This window comes from Syngnathus leptorhynchus, chromosome 4 (genome assembly GCF_054491065.1).
Source record: "Syngnathus leptorhynchus isolate UIUO chromosome 4, UIUO_Slep, whole genome shotgun sequence".
Lineage (NCBI taxonomy): Eukaryota > Metazoa > Chordata > Actinopteri > Syngnathiformes > Syngnathidae > Syngnathus > Syngnathus leptorhynchus.
The window spans coordinates 3,715,574-3,735,573 of record NC_141198.1 but is presented as its reverse complement, the minus strand read 5'-3'; the positions used below and the strand labels follow the sequence as shown (position 1 = coordinate 3,735,573).

Here is a 20,000-nt window from a genome sequence, read left to right as displayed (position 1 = left end):
TGGATGGGGCTCGGACATGGCTTTTACGCACGCTTGGTCCTATTTATGGAGCTCTCTTCCACCTCCGTGGCTGGAAGTTCAGTAGTTGTTGGCTCGTTGAACTCTTGTTTTGTTAAATAAAGAGCCGTTTACCAAACCCATGTCTTACCTAGTACTTTGTTAACGCTACAATACAACGGGTCCGACGTCAGCATATGCGGCGCATACGCGGCATTGTTTACATAAAGCACGATCGATGGATTTGATGAATTGGAGTGACACAGATGGTTTCATAAACGTGTTATGTTACGTCAGGAACGTTCTCAGCTCCTGTTTGTGCATGTGTCACGTTATCATACCGTATCGTTTAGCCTGTTGTTGCTGGTTCATATCTATTTTTGGTGTTGGATTTTGACAAATAAATTTGCCCCAAAAGTGCGACTTATACTCCGGTGCAACTTATATATGTTTTTTTTTCACTTTATTGTGCATCTTATGGCTGGTGCGACTTATACTCCGGAACGACTTATAGTCCGAAAATTACAGTACTTTATATATCGTTATATGGGTTTGTGGAATAATTAGAAATGCAAATCACGACGAGTCCGACAGCGCACGTACGGGGCATTGTTTACATAAAGGACGATCGATTGATTTATTGGAGTGACACAGATGTTTTTTTAAACGTGTAATTTATGTAATAGTTATTAGAATAACTCAGAATGTTACTTCAGACCCGTTCTCAGCTCTTCGTTTGTGTTTATGTTACGTTCGCATACCTATCGTTTAGCCTGTTTTTGTTCGTTCATGTCTGTTGTTGGTGTTGGATTTTGACAGATAAATTTGCCACAAAAGTGCGACTTATATATGTTTTTTTTCACTTTATTGTGCGTTTTATGGCTGGTGCGACTTATACTCCGGAGCGACTTATCGTCCGAAAATTACGGTAATCAGTTTGTCTCGAAACTGTGGGTGCGTCATCTGAAGATGCTTGTGATGGAAATCCACTCGAAGCTTTGTATCAGCTACCCACTGGTGTATCAAGGTGTGCGTAAATGGTGCTGTAGATCAGTGGTCCCCAACCACCGGGGCGCAGACCAATACCGGTCCGTGGGTCACTTGGTACCGGGCCGCCAAGCCGCACGGAAAAAAAAAAAAAATCTTGACGATTGATTAATTCAGGTCAAGACGCTCATCCCGGTCACATGACATGGTTACCAAGTCGAGCCCGCAAAGCTAGCAAAAATGAGTAAGAATTTATTTTGAAAAATATAAACAAATTGCAGATTCTCTCCCAATTACATCCGTCGGTGCATCTGTGTCTCTTGACACAGGTTAATTCAGGTCAAGACGCTCGTCTTGGTCACATGACATGTTACCACAGTTGAGCCCACTAAGCAAGCAAAAATGAGCAAGAAACAGAGATGTTTGGAAAGCTTGTTCGGAAAGAGAAAATAGCCCAATGAGGAGATGAAAGAAGAGGCTACGACTTCTAAGAAAAGGAAAGCAGCATTTAAAATAACATTTTTGGAGTCCTACTTAAAATATGGATTTCTTGCCACAGGTGACTCTGACGTGCCAAGCCCACTCTGCATAATATGTGGTGACAGGCTAGCTAACGAGGCAATGAAGCCTTCAAAACTGCTTCGGCACATGGAGATCAAGCATTACCTTAACCACTTCGGGTGTCATTGTCACCGATTACGCCTAGATGGGACCTGTTTCTGAGAAACAAGCTGAGTACTTCCACTAATTCAACGTAATGGTGAGTTTTATTTTTATGTGGTTTATGCTTGTTCTTATGCCAGTCGTATCATTTTATTTCATCGTATTTATATATTTATTATAAATGTCTTGTTTATTTATATAAAGTCAAGTCAAGTCCCAATGATCGTCACACACACATCTGGGCGTAGTGAAATTTGTCCTCTGCATTTAACCCATCCCCGTGAGATTTTAATTCATCCCCTGGGGGAGAGGGGAGCAGTGATTAACAGCGGTGCCGTGCTCGGGAATCATTTGGTGATCTAACCCCCCAATTCCAACCCTTAATGCTGAGTGCCAAGTAGGGAGGCAATGGGTCCCATTTTTATAGTCTTTGGTATGACCAGGCCGGCATTTGAACCAACAACCTTCCAGTCTCAGGGCGGACACTCTACCACCAGGCCACTGAGCTGCCTAAAGGCCGGTCCACGAAAATATTTCTGACACGTCACCGGTCCGTGGCAAAAAAAAGGTTGGAGACCACTGCTGTAGATGGAGCTTGCCATACCTTGATTTGCTCTACACACATTGAAGTCTGTTGACATTTTATTAAAAGAGAACCAATACGCAGATGATAATATCATGCGAATTGAGTAAGTCATTTTGATGTCATGTGAATTGGACGGAAGAGAGAATAAAGCAGCCACTTATTCTACAACTGTGTCTGGGCATGCTCTTTGACTTGTGAGTGACTGTGAAGATGAGTTGCTTCCATGAACCTCCCCCTTTTCGAATCAAAGATGATCCTAGCTACCCGTAAAATGGTAATACAGCAGTCATAAAGATCAAACAGCCCGACTTATTATTAACGCCTTTAAATTGGTCACGGAAATTCATCAAATCTCTAGTGCTAAAGTTTACGCGCTGGTCATTTAGCTTTGCACGGTCCTTATATCATCCATTTAAAGTACTTGGAAATGTATTTGTGACTAAAAATTGGAGTCCATGACCAAACCGCGTTAGACAGAAAGTCACATAGGATCGAAGCGAGTAAAACCGAGATTTAGGTTTAAGTTCAGTCCATTTCGCATTTGTTTAACCCTGTTGCCACAGCAAAACGCTGTTTTCTACAAAAAAATACTGATGAATAAATAAAAGTTGGTCTTAACATTTGTGACAACATAGAAGACAAGAAAAAAACATCACTCTTAAAAAACTAACACATTATTTAAGTTTATTGCCCCTCTAAAACAATGTTTTAGGTAGGCCATCTACAACTTTTAAACAAAACGGCCCCTGTTGAGTGTTTTACAAAGATCTACCCAAAATTGGAAGCATCCAGATACATAACCTCTCTACAAAGACCTGTAATAAAAAGTCTATAGAGATCTTCTCTAAACGCAACAGGAAGTCATCCATTTTCCATTTCCTTTCAGATTTTGCCTCACTTTTGGCCTTTTATTATTTATTATTGTTGTTTCATCATAGGCATTTTTAATCTGATGTACTGTGTATTATTATTATTATTATTATTATTATTGTTACAACAAAAATCCGAATCATTCACTTAAACGTCCAGAAATCTAGCTTGGGGACACATTTTCATATTAAAAAAAAAAAGTTCTAATGGCAGTATCAATATAGAGACAGTTATATGGACTTACTGGGGTTGAATAGGAGCAGGAATTTCAGACAGGCAATCTCCCTACGGTCCACCTGCAGGAGCCTCAACCTTACGGCAAGGTCCTGTCCTCTTTGGACCAAACTTGACAGAGTTGCCCCACCTTGAGACAGAACAGAAGCCAGCTCGATCTGCAAAACAAAATTTACTGATTAAGTCCTCATCTATAAAAGTGGGTGTATAAAATTTGTAAGTTCGAATTCAACATTCAGTTTTATGATTCTATGTACAGATAAGCCCTGATTGTACGCGGACTTTGGGGTTCAGAATTTGTGATACAGTGGGGCCTCGGTTTTCGACTACAATCCGTTCAAGAAGGCTGTTTGAGAAGTGAATCGTTCAAATTCCAAATCATGGTTTCCCATTACAAATAATGTGGAAAAAATGTAATCCGTTCCAAGGCAAAAAAAAAAAGCCGCCTTTTTAAAACATTTTTCATTTGCGCATTTTTGTCCGATCGCGCAACTGCAGCGCACCGCCGAACGCGCAACCATAGCGCGTCGCCGACCGCGCGGTGCGGTCGCTAAAAGTTAGAAAATATTTTTAAAGTCCTGATGTGCTTTCCAAAATTTGAGTGGACCTCAGTGCACAGTGAGCTTAATTTGGTCCGATCACGCAACCGCAGCGCGCCGGACGCTCACTGTCACATTGCTTTAGGAGCGTCTTTGTGTTTTAGGATGGCTTTACTGCTCCCACTTGCTTCCTTTGGAGGCATGATTAGAGTTGATGCAATCCTCAGAGTAACGAGAATGTAATAACGAACGGAGCCATTTGGCATGCGGGTCCTCTAGGCCCATCTCGCGAGGTTCGACAACCGAATTTTGTACGACATCCGAAGCAAATAAATCTCGAATTTTTTGTTCGAATACCGATTTGTTCGAGAACCAGGACATTCGAAAACCGAGGCTCCTCTGTATTTATATAATTATGAATATTTTATTTTCTATGAATATTTAAATATTCATTCATTCATTGACTTATTCGTTCATTTATTTTTCACAGAGGGATAATGGTAAATGGACTGCACTTACATTACATGCACTGGGTGTGCCTGACGCTTTTCTGCAACTTTCTTTTTGTACAGCTGCTATACCAGGTTTTTTTCTTTAAAAATTATTATATAATTAATATTCTAGTTGATGATGATGTTCTAAGGAGATGTTACCATAAGGAGCGTTTAATATTTGCAGATAATTTGCGATGACACATTATCAGTAGGGTAAAACTAACCTTGCGTACGCGTGTGCGCACAAAAAAAAAAAATTGAGCTTATTCTATATAAATTGGCTGATGTTATCGCACATTATTCCATCTTTCGTGTTACCTCACCACCAAAGAAGGGATGCTGAACTTTAAAAAGAATTGCTATTGCGATGACACATTATCAGTAGGGTAAAACTAACCTGTCTCACGATCATCAGCCAATTTATATAGAATAAGCTCAATTTTTTTTTTTTGCACTTTTTCTACACCACATGGTGCCTAAAGCACTTAACAATGCCTAACATTCATCCATTTACATATACATTTATACACCAATGGGAGGGTACTGCCATACAAGGCACTGCCAGGTCCACACTAGGAGCAAACTGGAGTTCGATGTCTTGCTCAAGGACACTTCGACATGGTCACCAGGGTTAAGGATCGATCCCACAACCTTAGAGTTGAGAGGCGAACACGCTCGGACGGAGCGGAACCAAGGTCATGGACAAAGGACAGATGACAGAAAAACTAAATTTGGTAACGTCCCCAACTCTGGTTCTGGGTTTAAATCTCGGCCTAAGACATAGTACCAAAAACATGCATGTCAGGTAGAATAAAGACTTCATGGGTGTGAATGTGAGCCTGAATGATCGTCCGCGTTCCATACAATTGACTGCCAACCAGTCCCTCTTTCCCGAATCAACTGGGGTCAGCTTCCATTACCTCTGACTCTAATGGGGACAAGCAGTATAACAAAAGGATTGTTGGAGAATAAGTGCATGCGTGACTATTATTGTATTGTTGTATTGCATGTACAGTACACTATTATCTTACAAACATTCTTGGGTCTCCAGAAAGGCACAAAATGAATGAATTATCTTTGTTCTGTTAATGCAAGTTGTTCTGTATTAATAATATAGGTATGATTTCTAACTAAACCATCTTTGAACTTCAACTAAGCGTGTTTCTGGCCACTCACCGTTCAAAGGGAATGGAATTCAGTTACCAATGAGTGTTTTTTCCCCCCCCGTACTATCAGAATGAGCATTTCTTTAAGACCAAGTAAAGTATTTAAGGGCTGGGAGTTTGACTCTTGATGTGTTTAACCTGTAGGGGATATGAACATTTATTTAATCACCTCCAAGAAGTGCCTGTTGTATCCAGGCAGTTGATTTAGGCTCTTCAGACTATTAAGTGTGACATTATTTGACTTCCATACATGAGGTATCTTAGGAAGAGTTGAAATAAGTGAAAAATTATGACTATATTCTTGATTTATTATATATAACTTGATGCCATTTTGAAAACATTACGTGGGATTAAATAAATGTGTTAAACCAGAAGCTTGTTTGGCACACTACTTTGCATGGTGGCTTGCACGATACACAATCTTATTAACCTGTCACTGCCAAATTAATATTTCATAATATTGGACTATTATTCACGAGCTACAGAATTTAAGGTTTTCCCAGCTTCTGAATATCTGTGGTGGGTCAACCTGCCCCACAAATCCACTCACCCTCAAAGAATGCTGTATATGAGACTGTTGGGAATCATGATATACACTGTGATGCATGAAAACGGTCAGACCGAGGAAAGTGGAGAAGTTCAGAAACACTAAGCTATTTTTCATAATGTGTTGGTGGGAAGCTATGTGGGGGAGTTGTTACCTCTTGGCCAGTAACCAGCAGGATACTGTCTCCCTTTCCATGTTGCACTTGTCTAAAAATGTGATCCAGGACCAAAAGTTCAGACCAGCAGTTGTGCAGCAGCTTCATTTGGTCCCCCACCTTCAGGAAACATGAGACAGAGAGAAGAGTGACAAAGACAAGACAAGAAAAAATATATAAAAGCAAAAATTAGTCCATAGTTACTTTTGAAGAGTTGGACACGATTATTTTTTCCCACAACATGTATAGACAGCTGCAAAAAAGATTACACGGTGCTCTTGTTTTGTGGTTTGATACCATTTTTAATTTTTAAAATAATCAAAATTATAGACTTTGTTTTTATGTATTTTCATTTTTAAAACAATCAAAATTATAAACTTTATTTTTAAGTATTGCTGTTCAATTGCAGTTTGTGTCTTTTAGTGAGTCTAATACATCACATATAATATATGTGCCAGATGAACATTCAGTACTAATGCATTAATTAACATTACAACAATTAATTAATATTACAACCACAACTAACATGGTAGTTATTCTACAAACAAATAATTACATCAAAGAGAGACCACAAACAACCTATAGCCTGTCCTGCGTCGGAACTGTTATAATTGAAACACATAGTGTCAGAGTATCACAGTTAAGTCTGGCCTATATAATGTAATTTTGCAACCTGTTTGTGTCAGTTTGATTTATAAAAAATGTATAAGCCTTTAGTGACGACAATGTTGTAAAATACGTCCCATAAATTTGCTTCTAATTTTCAAAGAACACCACTCTGTCACTCCAGTACTAAATCACATGTGAACAAAAATGATAGAATGGAAAATGAGTTGTCCATATAAACAAGGTGAGAAGATTCATGCTTCGCAGTGGTTGTGTTAATTGTGTCCAGTGTTGTATTGACATGTTTGTCTTTAAACTACTAATATCTTTCCCCAGCCTCATAGGCGATGTGTGTGTGTATGTGTGTGTTATTGTCTGTAAAGTGAAGGACAGAGCAGTCAGTAATTTCGCAGCCGCAGCTTTCAATAGGCTCAGACGCACATTCATCTGACATAGAGCTGACAGAATTACTGTCTATCTAAATCAAACAATATATTAGTGGCAGAGGAGAAGGTCCAATCTGGGCCACACACCCATCTGGAAGAGTGCTGCTGTGGGGGTCTGGACTAAAAGTGATAAAGGAAGGGGTTAAGGAAGTAAAAGGTCTCGGTGACCTCCTGTGCTTCCTCTATAAGAGGAGTTAGATTCTCAGCTGCAGTAAAAATAAAATTAAAAAAAACACTGAAAATCTTCCAAACATGCAGAATATAGAGCAAGTACTTGAATTGAGAGATTAATTTTTGTTGGGTTTAAAGTGTGTTTATCTAACTATTGAGTGTCACATACAACCACTGGGTTGATTTTCTTGAGTAGCAAAAGTAGATATGATGGAAATAATTTTCAAACCAAAGTTATAAGCCTCGATTGGGTTTCCTGTCATGGATGCCACTACTGTCTGAAAAACAATGTAGAAATAAAAATGTGAGAGGGTTCTTCTCTATCAATCCTTTCGTGTACATTATTAACTATGTTTCACTCTGTGGCTATTTTATCAAGATAACACCTGAAATTCACATTGTTGCAATGAGGGACGTGGAGATTATATTTATTTTGAGCAGGGTTTGAGTTTGTGTGTACTGTAGGTCGAGCTACATCCGGTACATCGTCAAATGTAATCAGGGCAGCCAGAGTTTATCATTTGCACTTGTTTGACTTGCATTTGCAGGTGTATTTTATTAAAATATGTCACATTTGCAAATCAGCTCTGACAATGCTGCTCAGCTACAGCTGTTTGGCCACACCAGTATGGCCAATATTCACTCCTGCAGTCTCTGCGGCTTTGCAGACTCAGTTTAGCTGTAGTATCTTTTGGCTTGCCCAACTTGTAAACAAATTGTTTCCACAGCTCAGTCTGTACCGCTTTCCCTTAACAAACTGTGAACAAGAGCAAAGTGTGTGGCTATTTCAAAAATGAGCTTTGGGGGACTGTTGTATGATGTCAGCTGTGTTACGTATAAAAAATGAATAAAAAAAATCAAGGCCAATGTCAAGTAGGTGACAATTAAGTGATTTGCCTTTCGTTTCAATCTCCTGATCAGATGAGGACATTTGTAGTTACAACTACTCTATATGAATGTGTACGCCTAGTCTTACGTTTCATCACACAAAACTAGATCGGATGGCTATATGGCTATATAAGATTACATCCAAGTACCAGATGATTAAAGTTAAAATGAAATATTTTTTGCATTACTCGTCATCTCATTTAAAATTACACCGTCAAGTCTTTATTAAGGTTGCAAATGACAAGAGCGTCTGACTTTGGCGTTAAAAGACAAGATAAAAAAATATATACAGTTAGGTTTAGCATTCATTTCACTCTGAATGGGGAAAGATTTGGGGCCTTAATATACATTTTCACCAGTACAATTGTAGATATTTTTCAGATATATTTAATGTTGTTAACATTAATGTTGTTCTGCAATCCTTTGAGAATACTGACTACAGTGCAGCCCATGTGTGCTAGCATGACGTATTTGATACTGAAAAATGGGACACAGCAAGTGTTTGAATTTACTGAATTAAAATTGGAGTATATGCAACATAATCCTTTCACGTTCCTTTTGTAAACATGAAGTTAACCGGTTTCCTGAAAAATAAAACCTAGATTTATTTTATGTTAATTTGAAAAACTGTAATTGACTTTGGGTAGCGCACTGGTTAGCACGTCCGCCTCACAGTTAGGAGGGTGCGAGTTGGATTCCATCTCCGGCCCTCCCTGTGTAGCGTTTGCATGTTCTCCCTGTGCCCGCGTAGATTTTCTCTAGGCACTCCAGTTTCCTCCCACATCCCAAAAACATGCATGGTAGGCCAATTGAGCACTCCAAATTGCCCCTAGGTATGACTGCCAGTGTTTGTCTCTGTGTGCCCTGCGATTGGCTGGCAATCGGTTCAGAGTGTCCCCCGCCTACTGCCCAATGACTGCTGGGATAGGCTTCAACAAGCGGTATAGAAAACGGATGGATGGATGGATGGTAATTGACTTTAGTGACAAAATGGTCAAAACATATTAAAGTGCCATGTGTCAGCCTGCAAAGTATCAGTTACTTCAACCCAAACCTAAGCCTTCAACAGAGAGAAACTTCTGAAAAAATAAATCGTTTTATATTGGTTTTCAAATCAAGTAAATCTTTGCTTTATTATTTTTGCATATAAAGACAACTTACAAGAATGAGCAAGTTTAATATTTTCATGTTTTAATTACATGCAGCAAGTAATGTTAGCCAACACCTATATTGGCTGCAAGTTATTTTAATTTAGAGTTTACAGTAGTTACCCAATGAAACAAAATCCTTCCACTTCATGGTTGTGTTTGTCAAGTGGGTTTGCTCTTGAAAGTTGCCCTATTTAGGCAACTTGTGTCGTATTCTATCACGACCATGAGCAGATAGCTTTATTTTTGTAATTGTGGGTTTAATATTGCTCCAAGACAGATTTGACAGTTCTCAGTGAGTAAGTACGCGTTAGTGTAGGTTTTGTTGTCAAGTCACCGTTACGTTCAAACCACTCAGGAAATGATTTTAGGGGCATGGACGAGTGAAATGTGTTCAAGGTATATGTGTAACTGTAAGACAAAAAAGAAAGACAGGGTCAGTAAATCCAAAACCAAAGTGGATTTGAGATGACTAGTGTAATATGTGACAACCACCTCAAGGATGTAAAGAGCAAATTATTCATGGTGTATTTTCTTGATTTTTTACACCACTTGTTCGACAAATTACGATATTATCAGTTTCTGGACACGAATTCTTGAAGATTGTCTGAAGTTAGTTCAAAATTTCTTCTCTCCAGTTCAATGCCCTCAAGCTGAACCATTATGATGTTCATTGCGTACACTTCATGTGCAACATCTGCCATTCAACAGGTGAATGGAAGGTCAAACCCACGGCATGACAAAGGCCACCTTTCAGGAATTGCAGCAATCAATAGCTTACAATTTCAGAACAATGTAGCCGAGTAGAGTGCAGCGCTGCAGTGGAAGGATGACATTCCCCCGTTATCGTCGGCATGGAATGTAATTATCTAGCGCAGAGAAACAGCTTTTGCTGCACAGCTTTGTTCTCACTGTGCACAGTGGCTGCTGAATGGCCACATAACAGTTTGAATATCAGAAGAAACACATCACAAACACATTCATGTGCACCTGCACACAACACAATTACTTTTTTTTAATGGGAGGAGCGCTGGTTTGTATTCCCATTCAAATAATGCACATCGTTATTCACAGGCTTTACAATCAATCATGCAAATGTTGCAGAACTACACACTATTTTTATCATTATTCAATAAAAAAAAAGCTAATGATGAGAAAGCATGGAGATATTTGAATCATTGTCTGGGTAAATTAATAATCAATAATATTGGTAGAATTAAGAAAGACTACAGATTGGATTTATGACAATGGAAAATAAATAAATTGATAAATGGTCATCCCATTGTCCACCCCCACTGTTTTCACTTTCTCTTTGTCATATTTTTGCATGCATGTACTGTAACTTGAATTACTGGACAATATAAAGGCTGATCGGTTGACTTCATTAAACATTTCAATTAGTGAGAATACTGGCAGTTGGAGTGGCTTCTAGCGTCCTATGTAAAAGTCTAGTGCAGTCCTAGAAATCCTAATAGGCCCAGTAATTGAAGAATTATTTTATGTGTTGTATCATCTGTTCATACAGGAGCTGTTTGTATTTTTCCAAACAAGTTTGTAGCTTTAACTTGAAGAGCTGTTTTTCACACTATAAATAAATTTCAATTACTCTGAGAAAAACTAAAATTGACAAAATTATTTTTTTAAAGTAATTGACAAATACCTAAGCCCATCATTTGTGATTGCATATATAAAAAAGCAACAGTGCAATTGAATAATTTCTCACATTTGCAAAATTGATAAAAAACACAACACGCTCTACTGTGGAACCATGAAGTGCGGACATATATGTACAATTTGGAGCATGACCAAAATTATGACGCCAAAAATACCACCAAAGGTGTCCATCGTATCCCGCAAGCATTTGTTTTGGTAAGTTGTTGTTTTTTGTTCTTATTGTATATTTCTAATGAGAAATTCTACTTCAAAAATTATACACTAAATTATGGAAAAAAATTAGAACAAAACAATGTACACAAAGTGTTGTTTTGATATATGACAAAATCAATGTTCGAACAGCTCTTTGGAATACAATGTGGTTGCATGAGCTACCACCATAAATTGTTGAACGTCATTCAGCCTGCAAAATAAGTTCACCAGTTATTTGAACTGTCAAGAAACAAGTTCAAATGACTAACTAACATGCTTAGTTGTTCCTTATGTTCCGTCTCGTAACCTTCGTTCGCAAAATGCTAGTCTTTTAGTGACACTGAGGGCCAAGAAAATGTCTGCAGGGTCTAGAGCATTTTCTATTCGGGCTCCAGAGCTCTGGAATGCCCTACCAATGGATGTTAGAACTGCTACCTCAGTAGAAACATTTAAGACACGTTTAAAGACATATTTCTATGATATGGCCTTTAATTAACCTGTAGTGGCCGATTCGGCTTGAGTTTGTTTTTGCTCCCTCTCCCCGACCCCACTACCCCCACCCCTCCCCGGCTGGGGAGGTGGTTAGGTGACACCCAAGCTGACAGCGGCTATCTAGATTTTCGTGGACCAATTCAGCATGAGGGAACCGCAGCGGATTACCCTCCTAGAGGACACTGCCAGGACAGTAGAAGGCACCTCCCTGTGTGGAGTTTGCATGTTCTCCCCGTGTCCGCGTGGGGACTAAGCGGTTCAGAAAATGAATGAATGAATGAATATTATGTATTTTATGTGCCCTCTTTGCATCCATTGCAGCCTGGTGATCCTGAATGGGGGATCCTTCCATCTGTAGTCCCTTCTCAAGGTTTCTCATTTTCCCCCTGGTAGGGTTTTTTTGAGTTTTTCCTTGCCCTTTTGGGAGCCCAAGATGAGGGGATGCTTTGAGAATAATTGTCAATTGATTGTCTATGTGAAGCCTTTTGAGACTGCTTGTGATTTAGGGCTATACAAATAAACTTGACTTGACTTGACTTCTCAAGTCCCATCATCCAGAGGTACAGGGGAAATTTTTGGGAAGCCCAGTCCTAAATGTTCACACAATGCAACACAAAATGCATTCATCCATCCATCGCCCACTACTAATGACATTGAATATTTTCTTGCCTGCAATCTGTGTGGTCTGCTTTTCCATGTGTCAGTGTGCAACAAAAATAATTAGCAGCCGTGTATTGATCTTCCCTTTACAATTATTACAATGTATTCTGCATTCATATGTTCTGGGTGTGCTGAGCCTATATCAGCTGATATTGGGTGAGAGGTGCGATACACCCTTTACAAGTAACATCGGTTACCAACACTCACACGCATATCTGCAATAATGAGTGTTCACTCAACTGTAGAAGCATGTTTTCAGTTTTATGATGCCAAAATACCCCCCCCCCCAAAAAAAAAAAAACCACAAGCACCAGAATAACAGGCAAGCACAACTGACACGTTCCAACAGAGATTCGTACCCGGATGGCCTGACTTTGAGGCAGACATGCTCACTAACTCCTAGACCATGTTGACTAGTAGTATAACTGTTTTATTTTGTCAAACTGAAGTCAATGGCAGAGTAGCAAATTTTTGAGGCATCAGCATTTCAGCTCAGTGACTTATTGTAGATTTCAGCCCTATTGTCTCTGTGTTTGTCTGGTGATAGACTACGGACCAATAGTGAACCTTTTGCCCTCAACAGACTATCCAGGTATGACGAGACTAAGTGATTCCAGCATTCGCAGTTTTCAGCCACCTCCTACAATACACATCAACAGTGAGGGTTGGTTGAACCTGTTTGGTCTACCCAAGTACTGGTTGTGGGAAATGTTTCATCCATTTTGGATTTTTTTTTTTTATCTGAGTCAAAACCGTGGAATCCGGCCCGCTAAACCCGAGTAAATTGTATTATTAAAAATTTTTTCGGGTTATTTTCCCTGCAATGACTGTGTCTCCCCGCCTGCGCAGTTACTCCCGGAAGCCGTGTCAGAAAGCTCAGTGCACACTCACAAGTGCTTGTACGTACTGAGTATGGACCCGACGCACTCCGCGCACGATTTCTATCAGTGCCAAATTTTGAGTGTGGGCTGTGACGTTAGAATTCTCGTAATTTGAGCGCTGAGCTTTCAGATACAGTTTTACGCTAAAGCCACCGACAAACCTTCCCCTGGAATCCTTCCATTAAAACGAATGGCCCAAGGAAAAGAAAGGTGGACTCTGAGTGCCAAGTGTTTAAAAAAGAATGAACAAAATGTTTTCGCTGAAGTCCGATTAATGCCGGTTTGTCTGATATGCCAAGAAATGGTTGCAGTATTCAAGTAGCACAATATTAGCCATCACTCTGCTACAAAGGAATGCTAACCACGGTAGCAGTCAACACATGAACGGGTGGTTACAGTGGAGAGGTTGACAGCTACTTTGAAGACTCAGCGAAACTTTTTTCACCGACAAACTGCGGATCAAAAGTCAAATACAGAGGCAAGTTTTTGATGCCCCACCTGTTTTCGACTAATCTTAACTTTTAAAGTTTTTAAGGCCGACTTTAAGGAAGTGTTTCCCGTATCCTCACCTGTCACCAGGTATTTGTGAGTTAAAACTCTGCTCTGATTTTCAGATATCTGTCACCGTGTTGCCGTTTTGATTTCTTTATTACTTTATTTAGATGCATTCTTTCACTGATTCTTAAAGATGATGTATTTGGTCAGAATGTTTGCCGTTTGATGTGATTTTGCCTCATAAGATAAACATCTTTCATAAATCTGACCTGCAGGCGCTGAAGTGATGGAAACTGTTATTCATAATAACAGTGTCGTATTTAATGAGAATCACTGATATATTCTTTAACGCTGTTAATAAATGCATTTGTTTTTAAAAAGATATTTTTTTAAATATCCATGCTTTACTACCTACTAAGGGACAAAACCTTTAATGCAATGACCTTTACAGTACATGTTGTTTGTATTACTTCATACAAACACTACATCCATCTGCTCCTGGTTGGGCCCCCCAGTCAAAATTTAGAACCCAATTCGGCCCGCAAGTCAAGAGGTTTGCCCACCTCTGATTCCAGCACTGGGTTGTGAGATGTTTAACTCATTATGGGTTTTAACTAACAAATTATATTTGGAGTTTATCCGGAAGGGAGTGATAATGGGTAATTTTGTAAATGATCTAAGCTGTGATATGCATACCACTGATGATGGGAAATGAAGCTTAATTTTCCCTTCACGACATACCAGTACTGGTACACAGGCTCCCTCTAATGATATGCAAAGGAATCACTGAACTTTATTGAATGATTATATAATAATGCAGGCATGTCAAAATCTGTTTCCCTGTCTGTTTTGCATGTCGCCTTTGTCCAATACACCTGATTCATATGATCAGCCATCAGCAAGCTCTGAAGAAGCCTGATAATGATCCTGATCATTTGAATCCGGTGTATTAGACAAGGCAGACGTAAAACATGCAGAACAGAGGCGCACGAGGACAAGTTTTGGACACCTCTGTCGTAGTGACAGAATGTATTTTTTTTTTTTTGCATCCAATACTCTTTAATTGAACAATTTTTTGTAAAGATTTTAACACCCATATTTATAAGTGCAGTGATACTAAAATGTTACTCTAGCTCCTAATGATATTAATTCACCTTTTACAAATAAGTTTAATGGACACTTGGGCCTTCTAGGATGCCCTATTTTAATACTGATACTTGAAGAACGAAGTTTCTTTTATTTTTATTATTGTTTAGGTAGTTGGTGGAATAAAACGTTTGAGAAATTCTGGTCTGGAGATAGAACAACCAGTGTAACAAATGTGTGATGCAAAATTGATCGACAGTTAAAGGATGTGGCCTATTAATTGAAAACTGCACACTGATTTTTTTCAACCGAGGCGCGGGAGCCAAAAGAATAAATGCCTGTTTTCCAGCACATTTTCACAGCTGCAAAATGAGAATGCAACATCACACATTGAGCAATGAAAAGTGGAGAATGTAAATGTTTGGATGCATTATGGACATTTACACATTTAGGGATATTCAGACCACATTGATACTGTATCTTAAAGCAAGAAGAGGAACCAACTAACTACCCAGACAAAAGCGACATTGCAAAATGTACCATTACCTGTGGATAACAGGACTGCTAGCCTAATGCTGCTCTGATCTGAAAGAGTGCAATAACTTTAAAAAACATCACCTCGACACTCGTGACAGTGAGCGCTCATAAGACTACAAGCACTACAGAAAAATGTTAATATATGCACATTATTGAACCATCTACACTTATTTCAAAATCTTATTTTTAAAATTTGGTACTTGACTGACTTGGTTTTTTTCCCCCCAAATGGAATAAGGGAGAAAGTTTTGCTCATGCATTGAAACAACGCACTAATTAATGATCTCGATAGAATTTGTTTTTTTGTATCCAAATACAAATGTATAATGCAACATACAAAAATGGTAGACTGAAGTTCAGGCTTTGAACTTCAGAAGAAAATAATTACAACTGCATCTGGATACAGTAGAATTGGAATTCTGCATTCAGATGAATAACATTGTTCAACTGATTTGTCTCAAAATATTATACTTCATCATATAAATATAAAATATGCATTACACATGGACAAAAATGTCTAGGTACAGTCTTTAAATTGAATTTGAATTGTATGTATTTGTTTCAAATGGGCAAACCCCACATAAGCAATCAAATGAAGACAAATACACTCAAAAGCACAAGCAAGGTGAAAGTTATTCAAACAATGACTCTGTACAAACAACAGATACAAACAGAAAACAATCCACTGCACAAAATAGGCAGAGCCTACCTGTTTGAAAAGGAATGGAAAGAAGTAAGACTTTGTAATTGTAATATTGAATTTATCAGTCAGGGGTTAGAGTACACCTCTCTCACTTCATCCTTTCATTCTACCTCTCTCTATAGGCCTGCTTGTTGTCCTCACCAAGGTGCTACTTTACTGTTTTCACACCTGGGTAGTTTAGAATCTTCAGTTAACCAAGCATGAACATATGTTGAATGTGGAGAGGAATCTGGGGTAAGCAAAAAAAAAAAAAACAACTCCAAACAGATGTCACAACTACAATCCAAACACTAAGCTCCTAAGCAGACATGCTATTATTTATGCTAACTACGCTGTCTTCTAACATCATCTCTATTTCCATTGACATTTTGAATATGCATCCAATTGTTATGCATCCAATTTGTTAGACCATATTTGGGATGGCATGGCATGCTTGGATGGGTTTGGTGTGGATAAACTTGAGTCTGCCCTAATTTGAACATCGTCAAACAACTGCAGGTTGTACAAAAATGGAGGTTGTTGGCAAGAAATATTAGTTGTGTCCAACTAAGTGTTCTGGGTAAATGGGCAAACATTCCTATTGACATGATCAAAACTCATGGAGAAAGTCTATCCGGTACGGTGGACCAACCAGAAGACCATGTTTCTTTTTAGTATGTAAGACTTGATGACAAATTCATGAATGTTATAGACTAAAATGCAATTCAATAAGCTTGTTAAATAAGAAATTATTGAGTATTTGATTTTGCGTTGACATTAAGCATGACTCAGAAGGAATGTTTTAAAAGACTAATTATATTCATTTTGAGAAGCCACATGCATTGATTACTCATAATTTATGTTGTAGTTACAATAGAACACTATTTAATTAACAGCCTCATGGCAATTTTGACAAATAGTGAGAGTTATGTCACTATTCAGGAGAGTGTGACAATGCCTTTCATATTAAAATGAACACTTTTCTACTTTCCAGCTAAACAGCCTGTGAGAGCATCAACACCGGAAGCAATCGAGAGCTGATTCATTCAAAGCAAACAAGACTTTTGGGGCAGCGAAATAACAATGACAATAAAAAAAAATTACTATACAGAAAGCTATAAAGCGCAGTGACATGATTACTGTTTTCAGTCACTGAATTATTTGTATGTATTTAAGTATTCATTGTGATGGGGGGTGCAATCCAACTCTTATAAAGCTTGTGTAAATGAACTAACAAAAAGACACAAGGCAAGAAACTGTCCTCATTTGCATGACATCAAAATGGTTAATTTCTGTCCATGTAAATTACTGTACCAATTTTAAATATAGTGTAGCTGCATGCCCTGAGTGACATATACTGTGGGCCAGTGTACAATAGAATTACAACTGGAGTGGAGAAGTAACTGTTGGTTACGAAAGCAACAGTTTGTTATATGGGGAAACTCCCAAGTATTATTATTATAATAATATTATTATTGTTATTATTATTATTGTTATTATTATTATAGTAGTAGAAGTGGATGTGGAATAATAATAATAATAACAATAATAATAACAAACAAGTTATTATTAATATTATTGCAATTACTAATATTATCAATATTATTTTATCATGTATTTTTGTTGTTATTTTTTATTTATTCCTGGTTTGTTCAATACTACTTGCTTGGTTGACTACCTGTCTTGGTTGACATGAAATGGGCTGCTAAAGTAACAGACGCAAAACCGTTTTTCATAGTTCAATTCAGTTGATCGGCTTTTTAAAAGGCTGCTACGTCCTAAGTTAAATTAACCTTTCGGCAAATGGCGATATTCGTGCCACGGAACAAAAAAAAAAAAAGAAAGAAAAAAAAGATGAATAACATTTTGTTTCAAACATACACGAATATTGCACTAAAGGCGGTATTTCGTTCCCCGGGCTGTTTTGAGGACGATTGATGACATGCCTTATTGCAATGAATCCAATGTCGCAATATCGTGTTTTGCAACTCTTTCTTCTGATGGCTTATTTGAGCGCGCATGCTATTATGTGCGACACAGCCAGAACCCCTTTTTATTTTATTTTTTTTCGCCAGAACCACACACTGTGTACTCACCCTGAGCTCCTTGAAAAAGATGCAGCTGCGGGCCCATTCCACTATGGAGAAGAGGGTCTGGTCTGCCATGCGACACATGAGGCTGAAGGCGCTGGGCTTCTCCAGCCGACCTCGAGTGCTCTGCTCCTGTTGCAGATGAGCGACGATCTTGTTCCGCACCACCAGCTCGTCCGGATCACAGCGCAGCATCTCCAGCACCAGTGGCGGCAGGCTTGGGGGCTGCGGCGAGGCGGAAGGGTACATTTCTGGGTAGACGTATCCCGTGAGAGACTCGGGCGAGCTAGTGTAGTCGGGGCACTCTGCTTTGATGACCCTGCTGGGGAAGGCTGTGTACTGGTACTGGCCGCTAAGAGGGACGTGGGACTGCATACCTAGGGATGGGGTGGCATAAATATTTGCCTCGTAGTCTGTGGGCGTAATGGAGCCGGGGGTGGAGGGTATGATGCTTTTGGGGAGGGCGGGCATGCTGTTGATAGTGCCGCTGAAGCCGTAGTCGGTGAGAAGCGGAGAGGCGGACGGAGGGGCCGCACTTTCCAATTTGAAGCCGTTGGATCGTATCAAAGCCTTCTTCTGCTGCTTCAAAGCCCTGTCCCTCTTGTACATGGGCCCAAATTTATTCCTCCCCCCACGCATGCGGTCTGCACGCACCGCTGTCAAAAAGAGCCCAGCAAAAAAATTAAACATAAATGTACTGCACAGCAACCGTCCTCAAATTCAAGCCACCCGTTTATGATGACTTTTCCGCGTCAAATCGTTGCTTCCATTTCCCCTAATGCTGGATTTCATCACGGAACGAACAACACGCACACGCGCGCAATCGCACACGCGCGCACCCGCACACACTTTTTTGGCTTCCCTTTTTAGGACTGAGAAGATTCCCCAGGCTTCACTCCTTGTAGCCTAAATAGAGCTTTTGATTTAAAACACGGGAGTCTCCACAGTTTTATCAGTGTCCAGAATGTGTCTTTTTCTCGAGCTTGGAAGAAGCAGGTGTTTTCTTGCATGGCTGTCTGGCGATTAATCCCATCTCATGTGAATAGAAAGTGATGACAGAGCTACAGCCAACAAATTGGAATTTAGTCGTTTAATTTGACTTGTACAGTCAAATTAACACAAACAAAAACGCCACATCATCGCGAACATAAAATCACGATACAACAATAAAGCGTAATAATTATTATAATCTTTTTTTTTAACAACGAAAGTTGTTTTGAATGATGGGCTACATGAAATTCCATTGTTTCTTCCATTGCATGTTAAATCTGTCTTCTCTTGCAACATCAGTTTGATTGAAATAATTTTTTAAATGACAAACGTACCTTCCAGTCGCATGCCGACATTGAGGCATTTTTGAAAACGGCAGAAAGGACATCGTTTCCTCTGAGTCTTGTCAATTTTACACTCCTGATTTTCAGCACACGTGTATCTCTTGTTGTTCTGCACTGTCCTTTTGAAGAAGCCCTGAAACATCAGGAGACAATTTTCATTGTGTTTTCAGGCGAAAAAAAAAAAACCAGAAATTTTCCATGGTGTTAATTTTTTATCGATATTATAGTTTTGCATTTCAGAATTTAGAAAAGGCAGTTTCTATTCAAATTATTTGCATTTCGTTGTCAATAAGTAATATTATAAGATGAATGCAAACCTATAGATTTTTTCATCTAACCGCGTGGTTAAAAAAAAGCGTTTCATACCATGACTTACCATGA

The 20,000-nt window shown here is 39.0% G+C and overlaps 1 protein-coding gene across 2 annotated transcripts in view; it reads right to left on the bottom strand.

Annotated features, from left to right (window-relative positions):
- LOC147057663 (nuclear receptor subfamily 5 group A member 2-like) overlaps window positions 1-20,000 on the bottom strand; it is a 28,857-nt gene that overhangs the window by 7,550 nt on the left and 1,307 nt on the right. For both annotated transcript variants that reach the window (XM_085908995.1, XM_085908994.1), the window contains 4 exons: window positions 19,611-19,752; window positions 18,292-18,941; window positions 6,238-6,357; window positions 3,348-3,495 (listed from right to left, as the gene is read on the bottom strand). In XM_085908995.1, the coding sequence (XP_085765121.1) occupies window positions 3,348-3,495; window positions 6,238-6,357; window positions 18,292-18,941; window positions 19,611-19,752 (1,060 nt within the window). The remainder of the gene's footprint in view (window positions 1-3,347; window positions 3,496-6,237; window positions 6,358-18,291; window positions 18,942-19,610; window positions 19,753-20,000) is intronic.